Below are 24093 nucleotides of genomic sequence, written 5' to 3'. Positions count from 1 at the left end.
CTCAGGTCATGAGTTCGAGCCCCGCGTCCGGCTCCAGGCTGACAGCTCAGAGCCTGGAGCCTGCTTCGGAATCTGCGACTCCCTCTCTCTCTGCCCCTCCCCCGCTCACGCTCTGTCTCTCAAAAAATAAATGTTAAAAAACATTTAAAAAAATAAACAATCTGGGCTTCAAACAGGAGTTCAGTTTTTAGTTGAAGTTAAACCTCAGCATAATGTATAAAAACGTATGCAACATTTCTGCTGCTTCTTTGATTTCATTATTATCAAGGAGATTCAGAAAACTCTCTGTGGTCAGATCAGGCCACATGTAAAAGAAGGAACTGATTTGAAACACGATGAACTCTTTAGCTTGCGTATGAACCAAGTTCCAGGGCTTTACCACTTTCCTTTGATTTGACTGTAGGTTCTGCTGCCCAGAGACCGCGGTGATCCGAGACAGAGGAGGAACCACGGGGGCTCGGTCAGCGGCCCTCCCGCCCTCCCATCCGGAGCAGAAAATATGCCACTGTGCTTGTAAGCCCTGGCTTTCCTGCAGGGCAGACTTAAGGGCTCCGTGACCTTGGGCAAGTCACGTTAAACTTTAAGTCCTCTATTCTCTGAACTGTAAAATGGACCATGGTGACAACCTCAGAACACTAGAGCCAAGCACTTCTGCCAGGCATGAGATGCCAGGCCGGACCCTTAGCAAGCAGGGGTCAGCAGGGGCCGTAACTGTCGTCCCGGTGACAGCTGGTGGACCCGGTAGGTGATGGCTGGATCTCCCGGGCAGGGAACTGGCCCCGCGGACAGCAAGCCCGTCCCTCACGTCACGGTCCGGCGCCGTAGAGGGTCTGTGCACGGAAGGCTGGGTTAGGTCACGAAACCCCCCCCCCCACAGCATCCGGGTGGTGGAGAGAATGTGGCATTCGGCTTCGGGCAGGCCTGGTGCTCCTGCCACAGCACCTAGCACATACTAGGCTCTCAACATGGGTTGGCCTCCGGTTTCCTCTGCTCCTTATGTAATTCTGCTTATGAGAGAAATCCAGGCTGCCTGGCGTTTTGCTGGGAACGGTGAAAATTCTGCCGCTGAAAATAACATGTGTAGGAGTAGGCCTCCGTGCAAATTGAAATGCACATTTAAAATACTGAGGCTACTTACACACATCAGCAAAACCTCTAAACCGTGGAGGAGAGAGAGAGGATTACCAAAATGGACTAACCATCTTTAACTAAGAAGGCCCCTGCCAAGCCTTCCTCTATCAAGAGACAGGGCTTTTTAGGGATTCCTCAAATTAAATTAAATGGATCCTAAAAGCAGCTGGTCCCATGGAAAACTACAGCAGCCCCCCTCATCTGCGGGGGACACATTCCAAACCCCCCAGAGGAAGCCTGAAACCTCTCTAGGTACCACGTGATTTCCTGCACATACACATGCGGGATAAAGTTTAATTTATAAACGAGGCACGGGAAGAGATCGACAATGGCTAATAGCAAATGAGAACAGTTAGAACAATGTACTATGATGAAAGTTCTGTGAAGTGGTCTCTCTCTTAAAATAGCTTATTCAGGGGCGCCTGGGTGGCTCAGTTGGTTGAGCGGCCGACTTCGGCTCAGGTCACGATGTCACGGTCTGTGAGTTCGAGCCCCGCGTCGGGCTCTGTGCTGACAGCTCAGAGCCTGGAGCCTGTTTCAGATTCTGTGTCTCCCTCTCTCTGACTCTCCCCTGTTCATGCTCTGTCTCTCTCTGTCTCAAAAATAAATAAACATTAAAAAAATAAATAAATAAAATAAAATAGCTTATTCGCCCTTCCTGTGAGGACGTGAGACGATAAAATGCCCTTGTGACGAGACGGACGTGAGCTGAGTGACATAGGCACCGTGACCTAGCATTAGGCGACCGTGGACCTTCGGACGATACATCTGACCTTCTGACAAGGATCATGTGCTTCTGGACCTTGGTGGACCGCGGGTCACTGAAGCCGCGGGAAGTGAATCGTGGACAAGGGGAGACTGCTGCACACGGGCTTTGCCACCGACCGAAGCCCTGCTATCATTACTCCCCCAAAATATGAGTTTCTAGAGCGTTAAAGAGTACACACCTCCAGAACTTGAGTAAGACCTTATACAAACCTGCTGGCGAAAGCTCCTTCTTCATCCTTTTTAATTTCTTGGCCTTTTTCCTTCCCTCGGAGAGGGATTCTGCACAGGACTCTGTCTGCTCCAGCTCAGTGTCAGAAATCTCCCCTGATATTCTGGTCTCCAAGTCAGCTTCTGCTGGGCTGGGGCTCAGATTTCTCTTTCCTACCGTGCTGGTCGAGGTAAGACTGAAAGACACACAGAGGGACGACATGAAAGGTGTGGAGACTATCAGGAAGACGAGCCTATAACGTGTCTGAATACTCTTAAGTCCATTACCACTTCACTAGCAGTCAACAACATGGGTGGCTGCCACCTACAAGTACGAGTTAAAGACCTTAATGCGAACTGAAATCCAAAGGTTTCCCCATGACAAGTCAAGGTTATCCAGGAGCACGTTCTACGTTACGCTTGTGTCCCTATGCGTACGAATCTAAGCTGCTCTGAGTGCTTCAAAGGACAACATTTTTTAAAGAAAGTTCCTGGTCTCTGTTTGGCAGGAGAAGAGCAGAACAGAAGAGTAGAGCTGAGATAACAAGATAAGAGTCGTCGTGGCGCCACATTGGAAGACAGCCCTGTTCCCTTCATGACTGCCTCACGGACACGCGGGACAACAGGGCACTTCTTGAGCGTGTCAGCTGTCACGTTGCTCGTCATCTGAATACACTTACGGGGCAGAGCCCACCTTCACAGAATTCTCTTCTATTCCAAAGCAGTGACTTGTCAAATTTATAATTAAACCTGGCTTCTCTTTTAAAGCTTTATAGGATGTGACATGTTGAATTAAATCAAATTACATGTCCTGATTTCTCCTTGAGAAAATATGTTCCCTGAAATATAACTTGATAAAAACAGAGACCGCATGGCCGATGTGAGTCCTGTCTCCTCTAAATGGGTCTTATAAATAGATCTTTTTTTTATTAGAGCCCCCAAGTTATGAGAAACATTTAAGAATCAACTCATTCCACTTGAGGGAGGCCATTCGGGAACAGGGAGGGGGCGGGAAGGCAGAGAGCAAATGCGTACATACCCCTATTCAAGCCTTTTCTAGGAAGTGAATACTTAAAACGCTGCATACAAAAACAACACTGGCCAGCCGATTATTCCAGTTCCTCCATGTCACTCCTGCACTCACAGCTGCTCTGTACTTTATACTCGTTCGCTCACGTGAAGGAGAGGAATAAACTGCTTCCCTGGTGGTTCTTAGAAGCCACACGAGGCAGAACAGAGCTCAGAGCACACGGCCTCGAAAGACTAGCTGGCCCCTTTTTCACACGTGCCCTCTTTTTCACATACGTTACATGCGCTTTTCTGAAACACCTCTTTTATGGAAGGGATATTAAGGGGGTATACCAATGGTAATATTTTGGGAGGTTATTAAAAATTCATGCTGAAGTTTACGGTTTAAAAACCGGTAATACCTTGGGGCGCCTGGGTGGCTCAGTCAGTTAAGTGATGGACTCCTGATTTCAGCTCAGGTCATGATCTCATGGTTTGTGAGTTCACACCCCGTGTGGGGCTCTGTGCTGACAACATGGAGCCTACTTGAGATTCTCTCTCTTTCTCTCTGCCCCTCCCTTGCCCCTGCTCTCTCCCTCTCTCTCTTTCAAAATAAATGAACTTAAAAGTTTTTTTTTAACATTTATTTATTTTTGGGAGACAGAGAGAGATAGAGCATGAGCAGGGGAGGGGGAGAGAGAGAGAGGGAGACACAGAATCCGAAGCAGGCTCCAGGCTCTGAGCTGTCAGCACAAAGCCTGACGTGGGGCTCGAACCCACGAACCGCGAGACTATGACCTGAGTCAAAGTTGGACGCTCAACTGACTGAGCACCCAGGCACCCCAAAGTAAATGAACTTAAAAAAAACCCTGATAATATCTTTTAAAAGTTTTCTTAAAGGGGCACATGGGTGACTCAGTCTTAGGTTAAGCGTCCAACTTCAGCTCAGGTCATAATCTTGCAGTTCATGAGTTCAGGCCCTGAGTCGGGCTCTGTGCTAACAGTCCAGAGCCTAGAGCCTGCTTTGGACTCTGTGTCTCCCTCTCTCTCTCTCTGCCCCTCCCCTGCTCACTCGCTCTTTCTCTTTCTCTCTCTCTCAAAAATAAATAAACAAAAAGTTTTCTTAAAGACAAAAATAATTGGCCGGTTTCTGAACATTCAGAAAATTCAAAAAGTGTTAAAAAACAATAAGGACCTGCTTTTCTACCACAAAAGGGGAAGGGGCCAAAAAATTCCTCTGTACTGTAAATCCTGGAACCTGGTAGCCTCTGAGACATAAATGTTTAATGAAAACTCAGCTGGGACTTTGAGAAATACAAAGTCTAGAAATAGCCCCAACTGCATAATAGAAATCTAGAGTATGATAAAGGTAGTATCTCAAACTACTGGGCCAAAGATGAACATTTCAACACTTTTCCAGGGTTGGAACAGCTGAAAAAGGATGCATCAGACCCATTCTTCACTTGGTACAAAAGAATGAACACCAAATGGATCAGATATCTAAGTGTAAAAAATGAAATTATCTAGGGGCGCCTGGGTGGCTCAGTTGGTTGAGAGTCCGACTCCTTTTTTTTTTTTTTTATGTTATTTTTGAGAGAAAGAGAGAGACAGAGTACGAACAGGAAAGGAGGAGAGAGAGAGGGAGACACAGAATCTGAAGCAGGCTCCAGGTTCTTGGCTGTCAGCACAGAGCCTGATACAGGGCTCGAACTCATAAACCGTGAGATCATGACCTGAGCTGAAGTCGGAAGCTTAAGTGACTGAGCCACCCAGGTGCTCTGAGTGTCCGACTCTTGATTTTGTCTGAGGTCACAATCCCAGGATCGTGGGATCAAGCCCCGCATCAGGTTCTGCACTGAGCATGGGGCCTGCTTGATTCTCCCTCCCTCTCTCCCTCTCCCTCTCTCTCTCTCTCCCCTGCTTGCTCTCTGTCTCTCTAAGTTAAAAAAAAAAGAAAAAGAAAAAGAAAAAGAAAAAGAAAAAGAAAAAGAAAAAGAAAAAGAAACTCTCTAGTACCACAACAAAACATGGGTGAATTCTGGGTATACAAAAAGGCTTTCTCACTATGACTCACAATCCAGATGCAATAAAAAATTTGTAAGTTTGACCTCATAAAAACCTTTTGCATGGCAATAAATGAGATGAGCAAAATCAAAAGGCAAATGAGGAACCAAGAAAAAATATCTGTGACATACATCACAGATGAAAAGTTAATGTCCCTGATATACAAATAACTCTCAAACTGAAGAGAAAAAAGGATAAAAAATCCTACAGGAAAATGGGCAAAGCTATGAATTCACTGTTATGGAGAGAAAGGTGGCAACATCTAACAAAACTATGTATTCATTTACTCTTTGAGCCCACAATCCCACTTCTAGGAATCTGGAAGGCACACCTCCAACATTGCAAAAATATGTAGGCACAGGGGATTCGTTGCAGCTTACGGTTTGTTTGGGTTTTTTTTTTAACTTTTTAAAAATGTTTACTTATTTTTGAGAGAAGAGACAGAATGTGAGCAGGGGAGGGACAGAGAAAGAGGGAAACACAGAATCTGAAGCAGGCTCTAGGCTCCGAGCTGTCGGCACAGAGCCCGACGTGGGGCTCAAACCCTTGAACCCTGAGATCATGACCTGAGCTGAAGTCAGGCGCTTAACCGACTGAGCCACCCAGGTGCCCCACTGCAGCTTTATTTGTAATTAGGAAATACGGCCAAAATGTCTAAGCATGGGAAATTGGTTACGTAAACTGTATACACATAATCAATGAAGTTCGGAGCAGTTGTAAGAAACAATGAAGATCTCAGAGAACTGATAGGGAAGGATTTCTAGTAAGGAAGGTGAAAAAACACAACTTATGAACCCAGTACTCCCCATCTGGAGTGGGGTGTGGGGAAGAACCCTTAAGGAGTTTTGCATCTTCTGCTGCTCAGTGAGTGAAACCATTCCGAAAATACTAGATGCATTACGGCACTGAGTGAATCTGAATGCGCTGATGTTGCTGGAAGCCAGACATAAAAATACTAGAATGGGGGAAGACAAGGAAGACCCCCACGGGGATGGAGTGGAACGGTTTTTAAAACAAGTATGTTACATGTGCGCATCCACACACGTGCGTGTGTGCGCACCACTATGTGGGTGTGCACGTGTGTATATCCGTGCGCTATCCACTGAAAGGGCCTAGGAGCAAGGAGCACATCTAGTGTCCATATCTTAACTTCTAATACCATAACCTGAAAAAAAAAAAACAGGGCTTCTTGAAGAACTGGCCCATTCCACAGGTGGCCTAAAGGAGGCACAAGAATGAGCCTGGAACATCCCACAATATTACCACAAAGGAGGAAACTCCTCAAGAGATGATGAGGCGTGTATGTCACGGGACCTAAGGACCAGGTGGAGAGGGCTTTCACTGGCCAGATATTTAAGCACCAAAATAATTAAAAGGCAATAACAAATTCTAAACTGTTGAAAACATAGGAATCCATGGGTTTAGAGAATACATAATACGGGGTAGGGGGGAGGGAGAAGGGAGAGCTCTTCTAGTTGAGTAGTAACTATGAAATGGTAATGGCGGAAGACAAATGGAGTTCCCAGGTGACCCTTCTGCAACCATCACACGAAGGATGGTTGAGGCAAATATCATCGGTAGCTGCTACATCTGAGGAGATTTTTTTTTAATTATTATTTTTTTAAGTTTATTTATTTTGAGAGAGAGAGAGAGAGAGAGAGAGCGAGCATGCAGTGGAGAGGGAGAGGATCCCAACCCAAGCAGGCTTCACGCTGTCTGCACAGAACGCAACGCGGGGCTCAAACTCACAAACCCCAATCATGACCTGAGCTGAAACTAAGAGTGAGACGCTTAACCAACCGAGCCACCTAGGTGCCCCATCTGGGGAGATGTTTTGATGAAGAGGAGGATATCTTCACGGTCTGAAAGTGTCTCCCAACACAGTGATACCGTCACAAAGGCACAGCATCACTTATGTACTATTCCGGTCAGGACTGTGTGACAGAAACGTAACCATGATGAAACATCAGACAGACCCAAATGAAAACCATTTTACTGAAAAAGGGTGCTGAGGGGAGGTGCTGGTGTTCCTCAACAGTGTCACTGTCATAAAAGAGACCAGAGAGCCACCGAAAAGTAGATGTTAGACATTCTCACAGACTGGGTCTTCTAACGGACGGGGGGAAGTGATACAGATAATGCTAGATCAAATAATACAACTTGGATATGAACAGTATATTAAAATATTATATCAATGTTAAATTCCTGAGGTCGGTAACTGTGCTATTATTTACATGCAATGACATTCACTCGTTTTAGGGGTACAGTTTGGTTAATTTTTGCAACTGTGTGTACAACTATGTAAGGACAAAGACAACAAAAAGAGAAGAGTTCCCTTTCTCTAAAAAGATTCCTTGGGCCACTCTGCCCCGAATTCTCTGATCTGCCTGCAATCCCTATAGTTTCGCCTTTTCTAGAAGTTGGTATATGTGAAATCACACAGTCTTTGGTCTTTTGTGTTTGACTCTTTCACTGAACACAATACCCTGAGAACCAGCCATGCGGCTGCAAGTACTGGCATTTTACTCCTTCTATTACTGAGCGTTATTTCACAGTAGGGCCATACCACAATTCGCGTGCCAGCTGACGGACATTTGGGCTGCCTCCTACATTTCGCTGTTATAAATAATAATACCGTGAACACTTGTGGAAAGGCTTTTCTGGATTTTTTTTTTAAGTCATGGTAAAATACACATAACATTAAATTCACCATGTTAACCACTTTAAGTGTATAGTTCAGTGCTATTAAGTACATTTGTAATGTTGTGAAACCACCATCACCATCCATTTCCTGTATTCTCAGTCTGCAAAACTGAAACTCTGTACCCATGAAACAGTCACTCCCTGTTCTCCTTTCTTCCCAACCCCTGGCAACCACCATTCTTTCTGCCCCTTTGATTTTGACTACTCTAACAGGTATCTCATGTAAGTGGAATCGTGTAGTATTTGTCCTTCTGTGACTGGCTTATTTCACTTAGCACGATGTCACGCAACGTTCATCCACGTTGTAGCTTGTGTTAGAACATCTTTTCCTTTTAAGGGTGAATACTATTCCATTGTGTGCTTATCCATTCGTCAATGGACACCTGGGATGCTTCCGTATTTTAGCTGTGAAAAATACTAATTTGAACCAGGGTGTACAAAGACCTTGCTTTCAATTCCTTTGGGCATATACCAAGACATGGAATTGTTGGATCAGACAGTTAAGTTTGTTTTTAGTTTTGAAGAAATCATCATACTGTTTTCACAGCAACATTCCCACAAACAGTGCATAAGGCTCCAAATTCTCCACATCTTCTTTAACACTTGTTCTTTTCTGGTTTGTTGTTTTTGTTTGTTTGTTTGTTTGTTTGTTTGTTTTTTACAGTAGTGATCCTAATGGGTATAAGGTGGTATCTCACTGTGGTTTCCATTTACATTTCCTTAATGATTAGTGATGTTGAGAATCACTAATCGGCTTATCGGCCATTTGTATATCTTCTTTAGAGATACATCTATGCAAGATCTTTGCCTGTTTTTGAATCAGGTTGGTTTCTGTTGAGTTTTAGTTCCCTGGAAATGCTAGATATTGATCCATTATCGGAGATAGGAGTTCATTCTGTGTATGGTGTAAGGTAAGGGTCCAACTTCATTCTTTGCATTTGGATATCCAGTTTACCCAACACCACTTACTGAAAAGTCTGTCCTTTCTGCACAAAATGGTCTTGGCATTATTACATCAAAAATGATTTGACTGTATATGGGAAGGTTTATTTCTGGGCTCTCTATTCTATTCCATTGGTCTCTGTGTCTGTCTTCAGGCCCATACCACACTGTTTTGGTTATTGTAGTTGTGCAGTAAGTCTTAAAATCAGAAAGTGTTAGTCCTCCAAATTTGTCCTTCTTTTTCAAGATTGTTTTGGCTACTTAGGATTCCTTGAGAATATATATAAATTTTAGGATGGACTTTTCTATGTCTGCAAAAAAATGTCATTGGGATTTTGATAGGGATTGCACTGAATCCATAGATCAGTCTGGCTGGTACTGACATCTTGACAATATCAAGTTTTCAATCCATGAACATGGGGTATCTTTTCATTTATGAAGATCTTCTTTCTTTTGGCAGTGTTTTGTTGTTGGGAAGATAGAGCCAGCTCTCTCTATCTTCCTCTTCTTACAAGGGCACTAATTCCACCATGAGGATCCACCCTCATGACCCTATCTAACTTTAACCACCTTCCAAAGGCCCCATCTTGTAATACCATCACACTGGGAGTTAGGGATTCAACACATGAACTTGGGGGTGCAGGTGCCACAATTCAGACTAATAGCACAAGGTCACTAATACTTTTTCCATCTTTTCTTCTAGAAGTGTTATAGTTTTAATTCTTAAATTTAGGTCTATGAGCATTTCAAGTTAACCATGTATATGGTGTGATTTAAGAGAAGTTCAATTTTTGCATACCACTACACAATTGTTTCACAACTATTTGTTGACAAACCTAACTCTGCCTCCTGGATTATCAGCACCTTTGTCAGGAATGTCAAATTTTTCCAACTTCCTGACAGTTGTTAATCTTGAGAGTTTGAGAACAAGAAGTCAGAATTCCTGAATAATAAATTATTCTATACTTTACATAGCACTTTACTACATGTTTTTAAATAGTAGTTATAATCGTAAATAATGAATCACCTTTCTGTGACAGGGTTATATTTAAAGTTTCAGGGGTCAGTTCAGTAAAATAAGATATAATAATAAATGTATGGTTATTATGATTACAAACTATATAGTGTGACAAAATTATGTATTTCCATAACATGTAAAAATAATCTCTACCTGATATATATATTTGGTAAGAGAAAACATTAAAAGGATAAAACACTAGCACTGAATGGATGCCCAATAAACATCATTTAAAAACTAAAAAATGGAGCGCCTGGGTGGCTCAGTCGGTTAAGCATCCGACTTCAGCTCAGGTCATGATCTCATAGTCCATAGGTTTGAACCCTGCATCGGGCTCTGTGCTGACAGCTCTGAGCCTGGAGCCTGCTTCAGATTCTGTGTCTCCCTCTCTCTCTACCCATCCCCCATTCACGCTCTGTGTCTCTCTCTCTCTCTCCCTCTCTCTCTCTCAAAAGTAAATAAACATTAAAAAAATTTTTTAACAAAAAAATGTCACAAATATTTAATATTTAAAAGTTATTCTTAAATAAGATTTTAAAATACATAACTACTAATTGCTACTATTTGTCTTATGACAAATAATCCAGATGCAGAAAAGTTTCTTTCATGTTGTGCTGAAGTTGGTCAAATTGTTCTGAGTGTGTCCAAAGCAAATACAAGCTGGGTGTTAAGATTACATATTGCTTCATGTAAGCTCATTTCCTCTTTGAGGGATGAAAGCATTTTGTCTGCTTGCCTTGATTTTGGTTTTGATATTGCTTGGCCTAATTCAGATTTGGGATGAGCTGATTGCACATCAAAGTATTCCACGATGCTATTTACATCTTGCCTTTGCATTTCTTCCGTAGAGGTAATTACAAAGAACTGTAGCCTTACAGCAAATATTCAAACACTAGAACGCCACTGGATTCCATTAAGATGACATAACATTTGGGTATCCTGGCAAGGTCAATAGAGCTATTACAGAGAAACATGTTTCAAAACTGCCAATTTAAAGACTGCTTCCAAAACTTATTATTTCTTGGAACAAGATTTGCAGGATTTTTATAAAGTGTACTGATGTGAGTAAACTCATTAATATGTTTTTATTTATAAAAATGACTCACTGTTAGCAACAGCCAAGGCTACGACCATACACTTACAACATGGTGGCAATGACGGATGTGACCGTGGCCCCTTCTGCTCCGTACGCTCCTGTGCTGGTCTCTGAAATGCTGACCTTAACCTTTGACACTGATTCCACTCTTGCTTTCAACTTCATGTGAGTGGATTCCTTTGAACTAGTAATACCTATGTTGATCATTAAACTTTAAGGCCCACAGATTTTCTTCCTTTATCCTGATTAGTTGACTGATTTTTCTCACAACTTGGAGTAACATAAAATGTCCCTAGAGGGGTGCCTGGTTAGCTCAGTCGGTTGAGCATCCAACTCTTTATTTCAGCTTAGGTCATGATCCTCTAGTCATGGGATTGAACCCCACATCGGGCTCTGTGCTAAGCATGGAGGCTGCTTAAGATTCTCTCCCTCTCCCTCTCTCTCCCTCTCTCCCCCTCTCTCCCTCTGTCCCTCTCCCCCACTTGTGCACACTCTCTCTCTAAAATAAAATTTAAATTTAAATTAAAAAAAAAAAAGTCCCTAGAAATGTCAGGAAGAGATTCCTGCATGGAAACGCTGCTGGAACTCAACAGACCATAAATGTGTGGTTGTGTTTCTGAACACTCTATTCTGTTTCATCATCTATTCGTCGTTCCGTATGCCAGCACCACACTGTTATTATATCTGTAGCTTTATAGTAAGTCTTAAAGACAGAGGATAAGTCCTTCATTTGGCTGGGAGGTTCATGCTGCTGGATAAAATAGCCATTTTTCGTTTTAAAGGGCTACCCAGTTTACAAAATTCTCTCGTTTGATACTTGGAGATGAACATTTTAAGCTGGATGTGTGTTTTCATTCCCCTATACAGGCGAGAAACCTCACCTTCAGAGTAAGTGACTTCCCCCTGGTTGGGCAGCCGGTTAGGTAGATCTGAGATGGTCCTCCCAGTCCGAGAGGGCCTTCGAACTGCTTCACTACCCACCCGCCCTGCCCAGTCCCAAGTTCCCAGCACTAGTGCTCCTTCTGTAGGTCCACATGAAAAAAGAGGCCCTCCGAAAAGTTTCCCTGGACACCCTGCAGAGCCCGAGAGGCCCCTGCCCCTGTTTTGTTTTCCTCTGAAGACTCATCTCTGTCCGGGCTTTGCATTTACTTCTTTGCTTGTTTATTCTCTCTCTCTGCCACTACCATGTAAGTTCCGTGAGAACAGGTTCTCACAATCCTTGAAGGCCAGGGGCCTCTCAGTACCTGGGTCGGGGCCATCAGTCAGCCCTCTGCAGTCAAGGTTTGCTGAAGGGATGGAATAAATGAAGTGAATGCTTCCCCTCTAAGAGCAAGAAGGCAAGTGACAAACAACAAATTGCTCATTTCATCCTCAATTATATATGACGTTAACATGGTTTACATTCCAGTATATAGTCAACTTTCCCTATCTGTCTGGATAAAAACACATTCCCTATGAGATATACCTAACGGAAAGAAGGAATCTAATCTCCCTCTGAGCAAACTACCTCACAAAGCAAAATGAACTGGAAAAATCTGCGGAAGTGGGAGCTAGAAAATGCATTTTTATTGTTCTCACAAATTCTCATGCTGAATTCAAATTCCACGAGCATGAGTGTCTCTGTGTTTGTGGGCATGATCTGGGTGGCCAGGGGAGGATGTTTACTAGGCTACGCTCCATTCAGAAGGCAATCCCTTGGACACAGCTGATGAACTGTGACTCTCATTTCTAACAAAGAATTTGAGTTTGAAAAGCAAAATTAAAATCAAATAAGGTATGTCTGTATGCTAGCTACCCAGGATTAAGGGATATCTTTTAAGGAATGAGAGAAGCATTATTCCCCCCTCATATGGGGGAAGCAGGGAAAAAAAAGAGAATATATGAATATATTGTGTGAGTATGTGGCTCAGTCCTAGGTATCAAGTTCATAGTTAAATAGGAGATTGGCCTAAATAAGTGAAAAATTGGTTCTGGTCGCAAAGAATCAATGGCATTCAACGTGGTTTGAACTTGGCTAAATAATCCCGTACTGCTAACTCACTTTAATTCAACACAGAAAAAATTAACTGATGATGCACAGAGAAATTAATAATAATTCCTAGATAAGGAATTTATACTCAACACATAATTAGTTGAAGCCAAATTCAGAACAAACATGTGAACTTTTCAGAGGCTGGGATGAAATTTACTTTCGCACTAAAGTTTACTTTTGTCTCTGATGAATGGATTTACTAATCAAATCAGTAATGTGAGCAAATCAAAACAACTCCCCCTATACCAAAAGTCCAACTATTGCAGAAAATAAACAGCTTTTTAAAAATTTCCAGGAAGTTAAACACGACCAGTTGGACACACATATTTATCTGTAGAGAGATATAAATAACTTGACCAAGGCACAGAGAACAGGAGAGGCAGCATCAGAGGACAGGATGTCAGCCCACTTTGGAGACACTCTTTGGAGACGACAAGGAGAAAGAAGAGTGCCAAAGAACTTTGCACAGAGGAGGAAACAGAAATCTAAGTGTTGTATAAAAAGCTGATTCACTCTCAACAGAGCCCTGCGAAGTCTCAGCAAATAAGAGGCGCCAGATTCCTAAAACAAGGAGGTGACAAGACGGGAAAGGCCGTCCTAGGATCTCCGCCCCTGTCCCAGGGAAGCCGGGGACCAGCATACCCCCAGGCCAAGAGGAGTGGGACGGGGGTTTGCTTTCTCCCAGAGGCACTAAGCCCAGAAGTGCAGAGTGGGATTGAGTAGGACAATAAGGAGCGATGAACAGGGGAAGGAGCATCCCCCACATCCTGAGAAGGGAGGCCAGGCCCCCAGCTCCCTCCTGCCGATCAGTACTCAGAGCACCAACAGTCAGGCTCACTTCCCCCGAGGTACCAATCAGAAAATCAACATCTAAAAATACCTGAATCCTTAGAGCTAATGCCACAATGTTGAATGCTTTTGTCCTAAGATCAGGGATAAGACGTCAAGGCTGGCTGTCACTATTTCTACTTAACAGTGTGCTAGAGGCCCTAGCCAGTGCAATAAGACAAGAGAAAGAGGTAAAATTTATATATGGGGCACCTGGGTGGCTCAGTCAGTTGAGTGTCTAACTCTGGCTCAAGTCATGATCTTGCAGTTGGTGAGTTCGAGCCCTGTGTCGGTCTCTGTGCTGACAGCGTTGAGCCTGGAGCCTGCCTCAGATTCTGTGTCTCCCTCTCTCTCTGCCCCTTCCCTGCTCATGCTCTGTTCTGTCTCTCCAAAAACTAAAACAAAACGTTAAAATTTTTTTTAAAAAAAAGAAAAATTTAGGGGCGCCTGGGTGGCTCAGTCGATTAAGTGTCTGACTTCAGCTCAGGTCATGATCTCACAGTTCGTGAGTTTGAGCCCCGCATCAGGCTCTATGCTGACAGCTTAGAGCCTGGAGCCTGCTTCAAATTCTATGTCTCCCTCTCTCTCTCTCTCTGCTCCTCCCCTGCTCACGCTCTGTCTCTCCTTCAAAAATAAATAAAAACATTTAAAAAAAAATTTTTAAAGAAAAATGTATATGGCCCATTGGGCAGGGAAAAATACAGTTGCCTTTACTTACAGACATGGTTGTCTAAACAGAAAATATCAAATACTCTATAAAAAGTTATTAGAACTAAAAAAAAAGTTATTAGAACTAATAAGTGAATTTAGTGAGGTTCAACAATACATGGTCAAGGTATACAAATCAACTGTATTTCTTTATATTATAAATGAATGAATGGAATCAGAACTTGAAAATACATGACTTACAATAGCATCAAAAAGCAAAATACTTAGGGACAACTGTAATAAAGCATATTTAAAATCTGTATGGTGAAAACTATAATAAACTGATGAGAAAAATCAAAGAAAACCTCAACAGGTGAAAAGATATACCACGTTCATGAGTTGGAAGGCTCAATACAGTTAAGATGTGAATTCTCTCTAAAATGATCTATAGATGCAACATAACCCCAATCAGAGTTCTAGCAGGCTTTTTTTAAGTTTATTTTTTGAGAGAGGGAGAGAGAGAGCGAGAGAGCGAGCATGCGTGCACGCAAGTGGGGGAGAGACAGAGAGAGGGAGAGAGAGCATCCCAAGCAGGCTCCACAGTGCCCAGTGCAGAGCCCGACGTGGAGCTCGAACTCACCAACTATGAGATCGTGACCCGAGCCGAAGTCAAGAGTTGGGATGCTCAACTAAACGAGCCACCCAGGCACCCCACCTAGCAGGCTTTTAGGAGAAGTCAACAAAATGACCCTAAACTTTATATGGAAAAGTGAAGAACAAGGATGAAGGATTTACTATCTGATTTTAAGACTCCCTGTAAACCTGTCGTAATCCAGACAGTGTGGTGCTGGTAAAAGGATAGACATGTAGACACCTTTTGACAAAGAAGTCAAAGTAATTCAACATAGGGCAGTGTTGCCAAGACAAATGGACACCTATGTGCAAAAAACGAACTTGTGCCCGTGTCTTACACCACACAGAAAAATCAACTCGAAATTGATCGCGTACCTAAACATAAAGCCAAAAACTGTAAAAATTTACAGAAAAAAAAAAAAGAAAGGCTTCCTGACTCTGGTTTGGGCGAGGGTTGCTTAAGTAGATCACAAAAAGCACAAGCCGTAAAGAAAATCGGAAGCCTCGGGGAAAACACATGTGATTGCAAAGCCAGCTTCTCACCTCATGCTCCACAGAGAAAAGACACCAATGACATTAGCCTCCACACCCACAGCTTCTTATCTCTTTTCAGTTTATTCTTAAAGAAACCAAAGGAGTCAGATATTTGAAGAAAATCTTCAACACAAGAGTCAAAACCCAGAGCAGACCAGCATAAAGAGAGAATCAACTCTGAGGAAACAGACAATGCAGGGAGGCGGGAAAACTTTAACCACTACGGGCAGTCTTTCCACATACTATTAGGACCATAAAAATGACTGGACAAGCCTACCATTTTTCTAAGTCAAGGGATAAACAGAAAAACTAAGACACAGCAATAATTGCATTACTTGAAAAAAGTAAGTATCAAAAGAAAAGAGTGGAGAGTGGTTGGCCCTCAGGGAAAGGAGGAGGGCATCAGGGACAGCTGCTTTTAATTATAAAATTTTTCTATTACTTGGCTTTAAAAAACAATGTTCGTGTATTTCGCTGAAAACATTCGGAAAGAGAAAAAAGCCAAGGACTTCCCAAAGATGCACTTGGCGTCGTGAAAAACCTTCATACCAGTAGTAGGTCCTTACTTGTCCATGTTAAACGGGCATGCTCAGCTCTCCTACACCCACTGCCTTTGAGACTTCGAATAAGACACCGCTTTTCAGAGCCTCCAGTTCTGCTCTCTAACTCCAGGGAGAGCGGACGAGATCACCTTCAAGCATCTTCCGGCTCCACAAGCGTACAGCGTGATCAAGTAAAACTTTTGCTCACACAGTTACAGGTGCGACCGAGTCCTTCAAAGAATCTATCTCATTTCTTTGCAAATGTCCTACAATGTAGACTAGTCTTCAGTCTACACTTCCATCCGTCAGAATTAGTGTGGTAACACAGGATTGCATACTTATGAGCATTTGCAAGTAGAAACGACTCTTAAGAAAAAAATTAAAACCAATTACCCAAACAACAATGAAATTCAAAGCATCAGGATTTTAATCCTATATATTTTTTAAGACATCCCATCTCCTTGGAAACTGGTGTTTTTTTCTCTTGACTTTTTTAAAGTTTATTTATCTTGAGAGAGAGCAGGGGAGGGGAAGAGAGAGAGGGAAAGAGAGAATCCCAAGCAGGCTCTGTGTGGATGTGGGGCTCGAGTTCACAAATCAAGAAATCATACCTGAGCAGAAACCAAGAGTTGGACGCTTAACTGAAAGAGCCACCCCAGTGCCCCAGTTTTTCTTAGAAACCCACCAAATCCAACCTGAGAAGGAAAAAAAACCCATGTCAAGTGAGCATCAGGCTCAAATTTGGAAGAAAACTGTTCCACAAATGATGAAGAAGAAAGTAGGTAGGTGGGATATCATATTCATGAAGGATCCAACTCCTCCTCCCTGGATGGGCACTCACGCTTACTGCAGCCAAAATGGTCTCAACTAACGGAGAGGGAGACACTGGCGACGAAAGATAGTAAAAAAAAGAGAGAGAGAGAGAGAGAGAGAGAGAGAGCGAGCTACTGACCACATGGAAAATGCCACTCTAAAGTCTAGTAGTTTCACTACAGCCATCAATTCCGCCATTCTGAACGGACATTCACATCACATATTTAATCAAATTAATGCTGCGATGACTTCATTAGCACTACCGATCTGACTTGATGAATCATCAGGGTATAATGGCTTTACCAGGACAAGACAACATCATTTCTGCTCCTTCGGAACAGAGGACCTCCCGGAAGTTGTTCTGACATCAGGAAACCACACGCTTCTTGCATCCTGGTTCGGTTTTTGAAGACCCTTCTGGAGTAATTTGTGACTGCAGCACGCTAGAATCAAATCCCTTCCAAGAATTTACAACCATTCATCTAAGATGACGACCTCATGGTCGTTCCCAAGAATTCCCTGATTCTTTTACCAAATCGAGGACAACTGATGAGATACTCAGAAAATGGTGGCCTGAACACTGATTTCTGTAGCATGAGATTAACTGCCTTTTATGTTCCCTTAAAACATTATGATAAGGCACACGTGAACAATCTTCTGCAGAGCTGATATTCCAAGGATCCAGTCAATCTACACCCACCTTCATACAGCTCTTTCAGTCTAAACAACAAGATGATAAAATAAAGTGGATTATGGTATAATTATAAAAGAATGTCATTCCTTTCAGCCTTGTTTTTAGCAAAGAAAGCATTCCTAGTATGATCTATATTTTTCAAAAAGGAAAAAGCAGGGGCGTCTGGGTGGCTCAGTCAGGTAAGCGGCCAATTCTTGATTTTGGCCCAGATCGTGATTCATGGTGGTGAGATCGAGCCCCTCATTGGGCTCCGTGCCGGGCAAGGAGTGTGCTCAAGACTCGCTTTCCCTCTCCGACTGCCCCTCCCCCTCCCACCCCTGCATATACAGGCATGCATGTTCTCCCTCAAAAAAAGAAAAAAGGGAAAAAGTAGTCTTCAGGACGCTAGGTAAGAAGGTATGTTCCCAGGGTGTTATGAATTCTCTTGTTCATTCAGTTACTTAAACCTTTCTTTGAGTGACCACCAGGCATACGTTAGGTCCTGGAACGCAGTATAAATAAACAGTAGCTTTTCCCCAAGGCGGAGAATTCCCGAGGATCCCAGGTGGCCTGGACGGCATCTCAGAAGGCATTTCTGGGAGCAGAGAAGGATCACAAAAGGGTGTATGAGGAGGGGGCAGACACTCTGGAAAGAGCACAAATGGGATCTGGGATGAGAGCGATGAGGGCCTGGATCCGGGTTCCGTCATTTACTGGTTTTGGGAGTCCGGACAAATTCCCGTACTTTGGTGAGTCTCAGTCTCTTCAGTTAAGGAATAGGCTATGATGAGGACGCAGGAAGAAAAAGAAATACAAGAGCCCAAGCTATAGTGCCTGGCACGTGGCAGACACCTGGACGACGGTGCCTTTGCTGTCCCTTCGCTGTCCCCTCCCTGTCGTGTGGTGGCCATGGGTGGGCATGTTTTTGGAGATGATGCTGATGTGAGTCTTCAGAGCCGGGGTCCAAACCCTCGCAACCCATCAGGAAAGGAGGAGAGACAGAGACAGAGAGAAGGGGGAGCGGAAGGGAGTCGCAAGCAGCCTGCGCAGGTCGTATGGGCCGCAGGGGGGAGGAGAGCAGGTGTCCAGCAGCCTCCCCAGTGGGCGTGAAGCCATCGGCCAACTGCCACCTGTCGACTCATGGGTGCGTGGAACCTGCAGATCGTCAAGAACCTCCTCAAACGCCCTACCCTGTTGGAAATGTACACGAGGCTTCCACAAGACACGGTTCCCGTTTTTTTCCCCAGCAGTATGAAAACTTCACATGCACAGAAAAGTTTCAAGAAACGCACAGTAAACATCCATTTAGCCATCACTTAGACTCTACGATTAGTTCTACTTTGGGACTGAAGATACGAAAATATACAGCAAATTTTAGTTCTTTTGCATTTGGGAAAAGGGGCACAAAAGGGAGGCTGTGAACGCTCCCATCTGGCAAGCATCCACGTGCCGTCTGCACTACCAGCAGCGCGACTGAGCGAAACGGAATCTGTGCTTCGGGGATCCTTGAACGGACAAAGCGGAGCCCCTCAAATCTGTGGACGGCATTTACACCCAGAAGCGCCTACGAGCACAAAGACCAACGTGGTGCTGGGCCACAGCAGCCATAGCTGGGCCTCACAGCTGACCTTCGCCAAATGAACACAAACCTCCTGTTGCTTCTGCTGACTTAGGATGGACTAGCAGAATTGAAAAAAAATTTTTTTATTAGTTTTCTTTATTTTTGAGAGGCAGAGAGAGACAGAGTGTGAGCGGGGGAGGGGCAGCGAGAGAGAGGGAGACACAGAATCCGAAGCGGGCTCTGGGCTCTGAGCCGTCAGCACAGAGCCCGATGCGGGATCCGAACTCACGAACTGTGAGATCAAGACCCGAGCCGAAGTCAGTCGCTCAACCGACTGAGCCACCCCGGCGCCCCCAGAATTTTTTAAAAGCATACAGTGTCAAAAAAAGAACTGCCAGAAAAACGTGAAAAATGTCTATACTTTGAAATTCATTTACACAATTTTCACATTTCATATTTTATTTCAGCTATAAGTACTACAAGAAATACAGAAATAATCCTAACTGCACTGATCTGCGGAAATGAAACAGGAAATGTGTTTTTCTTTACTTAACAGACATATAAAAACAAGTACTTCCCTGCCCTATCTAAGCCTGCCGAGGGCAATTTCAATTGTTAGCACCATTAAAAAAAAATTATAATCGGGGCACCTGGATGGCTCAGTTGATGAAGCATCCGACTCTTGGTTTCGGTTCAGGTCATGATCTCAGGGTTGGGGAGTTAGAGCCTTGCATTTTGCTGACAGTGGGGAGCCTGCTTGGGATTCTCTCTCCCCCTCTCTCTCTGCCTCCCCCCCACTCATGGTCTCTCTCTCTTTCTCTCAAAATAAACTTAAATGTAAAAAAAATTATACTCTTACATGAAGATAAGTATGAGGAATGTAACACATTATTAGAAACACAGGTAATTACTTTTAATTATGGTTGATCAAATAAATAACACCAAGCATATGGAAAGAAAACACCAATTCTCAAACAGCACAGCCATTATGAGACATGAACACGTTTCCAATCATCAGAAGTCATGTGAGCGCAAGATGCTATTCAACTGAGCTTCCGTGTTCTTTAACATAAAATCTTGACAGGACATTCTGCTTTCAACTGTGAAGGAAAAGAAGCCTTTTCCATTTTTTGCTTTTGTCAGTTTTTGCAGCGTTGACGCTTCGTACTCTAGATCTGTTACGGGAGACCTTCATCTACAAATCAACCCATGTGGGTGCCAGCCACACGACAGCCCATACAACAGACAAGAAAAGAAAGGCCAGATCTCAGCAGCGTATTCCAACCAAATTCAACAACTTCTCGTCTTATCTTAACAATTTTTCATCTACAAACACATTTAAATAAAGTATAAAACAGATGAGCAGTAACTGAAAAAGACGACTTCATCCCCTCTTTTTCTATCAAATTCATAATTTTCTATTCAAATCTTTAAAGTATTCTAGGTCTATCATCAGCGCCCTCCCTTCCCCAGGTACCGCGAGAAAGAAAGGCTCTAAAATACACATAACATGGGGCACCTGGGTGGCTCAGTCGGTTAAGCATCCGACTTCGGCTCAAGTCACGACCTCACAGTCCGTGTGTTCGAGCCCCGCGTCAGGTTCTGTGCTGACAGCTCAGAGCCTGGAGCCTGCTTCGGATTCTGTGTCTCCCTCTCTCTCTGCCCCTCCCCTGCTCATGCTCTGTCTCTCTGTCTCAAAAATAAATAAAACATTAAAAAATAATAAAATAAAATAAAATAAAATAAAATAAAATAAAATAAAATAAAATAAAATAAAATAAAATAAATAAAATACACATAACAAAATTTACCACCTCAATCGTTTGAAATGTGCAGGCCGGTACCGTTAGGTATGCCCGCAATGCCGCACAACTGACCTCTTAACACTGTTTCCATCTTGCATAACAGAAATTCTACACCCGCTAACGCCCAGCTACTCACTCCTTCTGACCCCCGCGCCCCCACCATGGTGGCCACTATTCCACCTTACGCCCATGAACGCGACAACTCCAGGTATCTCGTCGGAGGGGAATCGTACAGTATGTGTCTTTGCGAGATGGACTTCCTGCACTGAACGCTAGGTCTTCAAGGTTCATCCATGCTGCGGCACATGTCAGACTCCCCCTCCTCTATGAAGCTGACTAATATTCCACTGTATGCATCAACCACATTCTGTTTATCCAATCTCCTTGTGCCTCTTTTTATATGATTCTCAGGAATCCTACGGATGTATCTCCTCCGAGAGAAAGCAGTGGTGTCCTGATCTACCGGCCCAAGAGAAGCTGAAGGGGAGAGATGAGCTAAATCAGTTCCTTTCTCCCTAATGCTGGCCAGTGGATGGGACAAGGGATATTTCTTAAGAGTTGCTCCCACATCCTGTTTTAAAATCTCTCAGGTTTTATGTCTTTTTAAGTTTACTTATTTATTTTGAGTGGGGGAAGGGCAGAGAGGGAGAGAAAATCCCAAGCAGGCTCTGCACTTTCAGCAGACAGCCCGACACGGGGCTCAAACTCACGAATGGTGAGATCATGACCTGAGCCGAAACTGAGTTGGACTCTTAACTGAATGAGCCACCCAGTCGCCCCTCCTAGGTTTTATGTCTTAGGGACATTCTGTGGTAAACTCAATTTGCATGGTTAATCATTCCATTTTATTAGTAACTACGTACTTTAAAACTTTGTATTTTATATTAACCAGACTCTAGTTTTATGCTCCGTGTTTAATTCCAATATCTTAAAATACCCCCTTGAGACCAGACTGATCCTTTCTTCCAACTGCTCAGATGTGAAAAGGAAGAAGCGGGAAGGCTGAGTGGAGGGCCGTGGTCATTTTTCCTCAGTTATTACAAAAAAATCATTCAGAACAGATGTTAAAGGTCTCCACCAGCTTTGCAGTCTGAAAGTAGCACAGCCCGCAGAAGACAATTAGGCCTGGCCAAAATCAGCAGAGAGGAGGGGAAGGCAGCAGAAAGAGCTCCGTCTATGGCAGCGCCAGCTCCAGGATCTGGAACAAGGCATGTCCCCTCTCTGAGTTTTCTTAGGAGGCAAGCAGGACACACACTAATAATGCCACCTGAGTCTCCCCCAGGTTCTTCCTCAGCCCTGGGTGAGGACAGAGAAATCACTGCTGTTCTCATAGGCACCTCAGGATCTTAACCATGGTTCCTCCTGCTCTTCCCTCCAGTGGCTGTCCCAGGCTGAACACACCATGCGTGTCCTCCTTTCTCACCGCCAAGTCATGTTCCTCCAGCCTCGCTGTAGTTCCTCTACTTAAAATCAACCCCTCAACCCATCGAAGCCCAAGACTGGATTCTACTAAGTGTTAAACATACCAGGGGATGACACTTCAGGATTTTTGATATTTATTGGCTTGTACATCCCAGGGTCATTCCTGTTTCTTTTAAAATTTTTTAAAAACTGGGGCATGTGGGTGGTTCAGTCCATTAAGCGTCTGACCTTTCTTGAGAGAGAAAGACAGAGTGTGTACTTGTGCACATGTGTGCAAGTTGGGCAGGGGCAGAGACATACATACACACACACACACACACACACACACACACACACACACACACACAGAATCCAAAGCAGGCTCCAGGCTCCAAGCTGTCAGCACAGAGCCTGACGAGGGGCTCAAACCCATGAACCGTGAGATCATGATCTGAGCTGAAGTTAGAGGTTTAACCAACTGAGCCACCCGGGCGACCCAAGCGACTGGCTCTTGATTTCAGCTCAGGTCATGATTTCAGTTTGTGAGTTTGAGCCACACACAGTATGGAGCTGCTGGGATTCTCTCTCTCTCCCTCTCCCCTGCCTATGATCGCATGCTCTCTCTCTCTCTCTCTCTCAAAATAAAAAAAAATTAAAAAAAATAAAGAAAATTATTTTTAAGCTAACAATTTTACATTGATGATGCGTAGGACTAGACATCTAAATCCACTCCCCAAAGAAGTAAGGTTGAAATTTGGAGGTTTTGGACTTAGGGTTTAACACAGGTTTTTTTGTTTTGTTTTGTTTTGTTTCGTTTTCTTAAAAAAACATAATTTATTAAAATGAGACCGTATCTCTCACAAACATGTAGGCTCACAGGTGTAGATGTGCTATGTTCCTAAGAGGCAACGTAATGCACTGTAAGTAAGAATTGTGTGTCACTTCAGCTAAATTATTCAGCTTCTCTGAGGCTCAACTTTCTCATACATAAATTAAAAATATCACCAAGGGTTTCACTGAGTTGTTAAACAGATTTTTTTAAAAGATGTAAAGCATCTAGCACAGTGCCTGGAATGAAGAATCTGCTTAAAAAACAAATACATATGAACATTTTCTTGCTTTTCACTTAGGTCCAAAGATATTCCAAAAGCAGGCAGGGTGTCGGTGAGTTTTACACCTTCATACTGACGGGACAGAGGAAGAGATGGGAAGGTGAGAAAAGGGAAATGAAGAATGACGCCTCTCAAAAGGAGCACAAGTCATGGATTCATTTTTCACAAACCATCTGACATACAGTCTTCGTGAATTTCACCATGAGGTTGATCCCATGAACTAGGAACACACACCAGACTTAGCTGTGTGGGATGTTCTGTTATGGAGGCTCAAGAACACTAAAGCCATCTGCAGTGCAAAGAATCTCATTTCACCTAAAGCAGGGTAACAGGGACCTCCAAGACACATGGCTAAATAAAGAACGGAAGGTAGAGAAAAGTCCATACGGTCCATTCCCGTCTACCTAGCAGAAGGTGAGGGTTTATATATGAAGTTGCTTAATACATTTGTAAAATAGAAGAATATACCAAAAACTAACAAAACTGGTCGCCACGAGGGAGGGAGAAAACCAGCCGGGGAAGGCAGGGAGAAGAGCTGAGGAGATCTGACTCTGGAACCACATAAATGTTCTGC

General features: G+C 43.5%; 1 protein-coding gene across 4 annotated transcripts in view; it reads right to left on the bottom strand.

Moving 5' to 3' along the window:
* Positions 1-24093, bottom strand: part of PARN (poly(A)-specific ribonuclease) — a 167224-nt gene that overhangs the window by 8920 nt on the left and 134211 nt on the right. For 3 of the 4 annotated variants that reach the window (XM_023247037.2, XM_023247035.2, XR_006591256.1), the window contains one exon: positions 2110-2303. In XM_023247037.2, coding sequence (XP_023102805.1) covers positions 2110-2303 — 194 coding nt within the window. Of the gene's footprint in view, positions 1-1667; positions 1724-2109; positions 2304-24093 lie in introns of those variants that run through there. The other variant, XM_023247036.2, reaches the window with a different exon arrangement.

This window comes from Felis catus, chromosome E3 (genome assembly GCF_018350175.1).
Source record: "Felis catus isolate Fca126 chromosome E3, F.catus_Fca126_mat1.0, whole genome shotgun sequence".
Lineage (NCBI taxonomy): Eukaryota > Metazoa > Chordata > Mammalia > Carnivora > Felidae > Felis > Felis catus.
The sequence above is the reverse complement of the archived record's forward strand: the minus strand, read 5'-3'. Positions and strand labels throughout refer to the sequence as shown.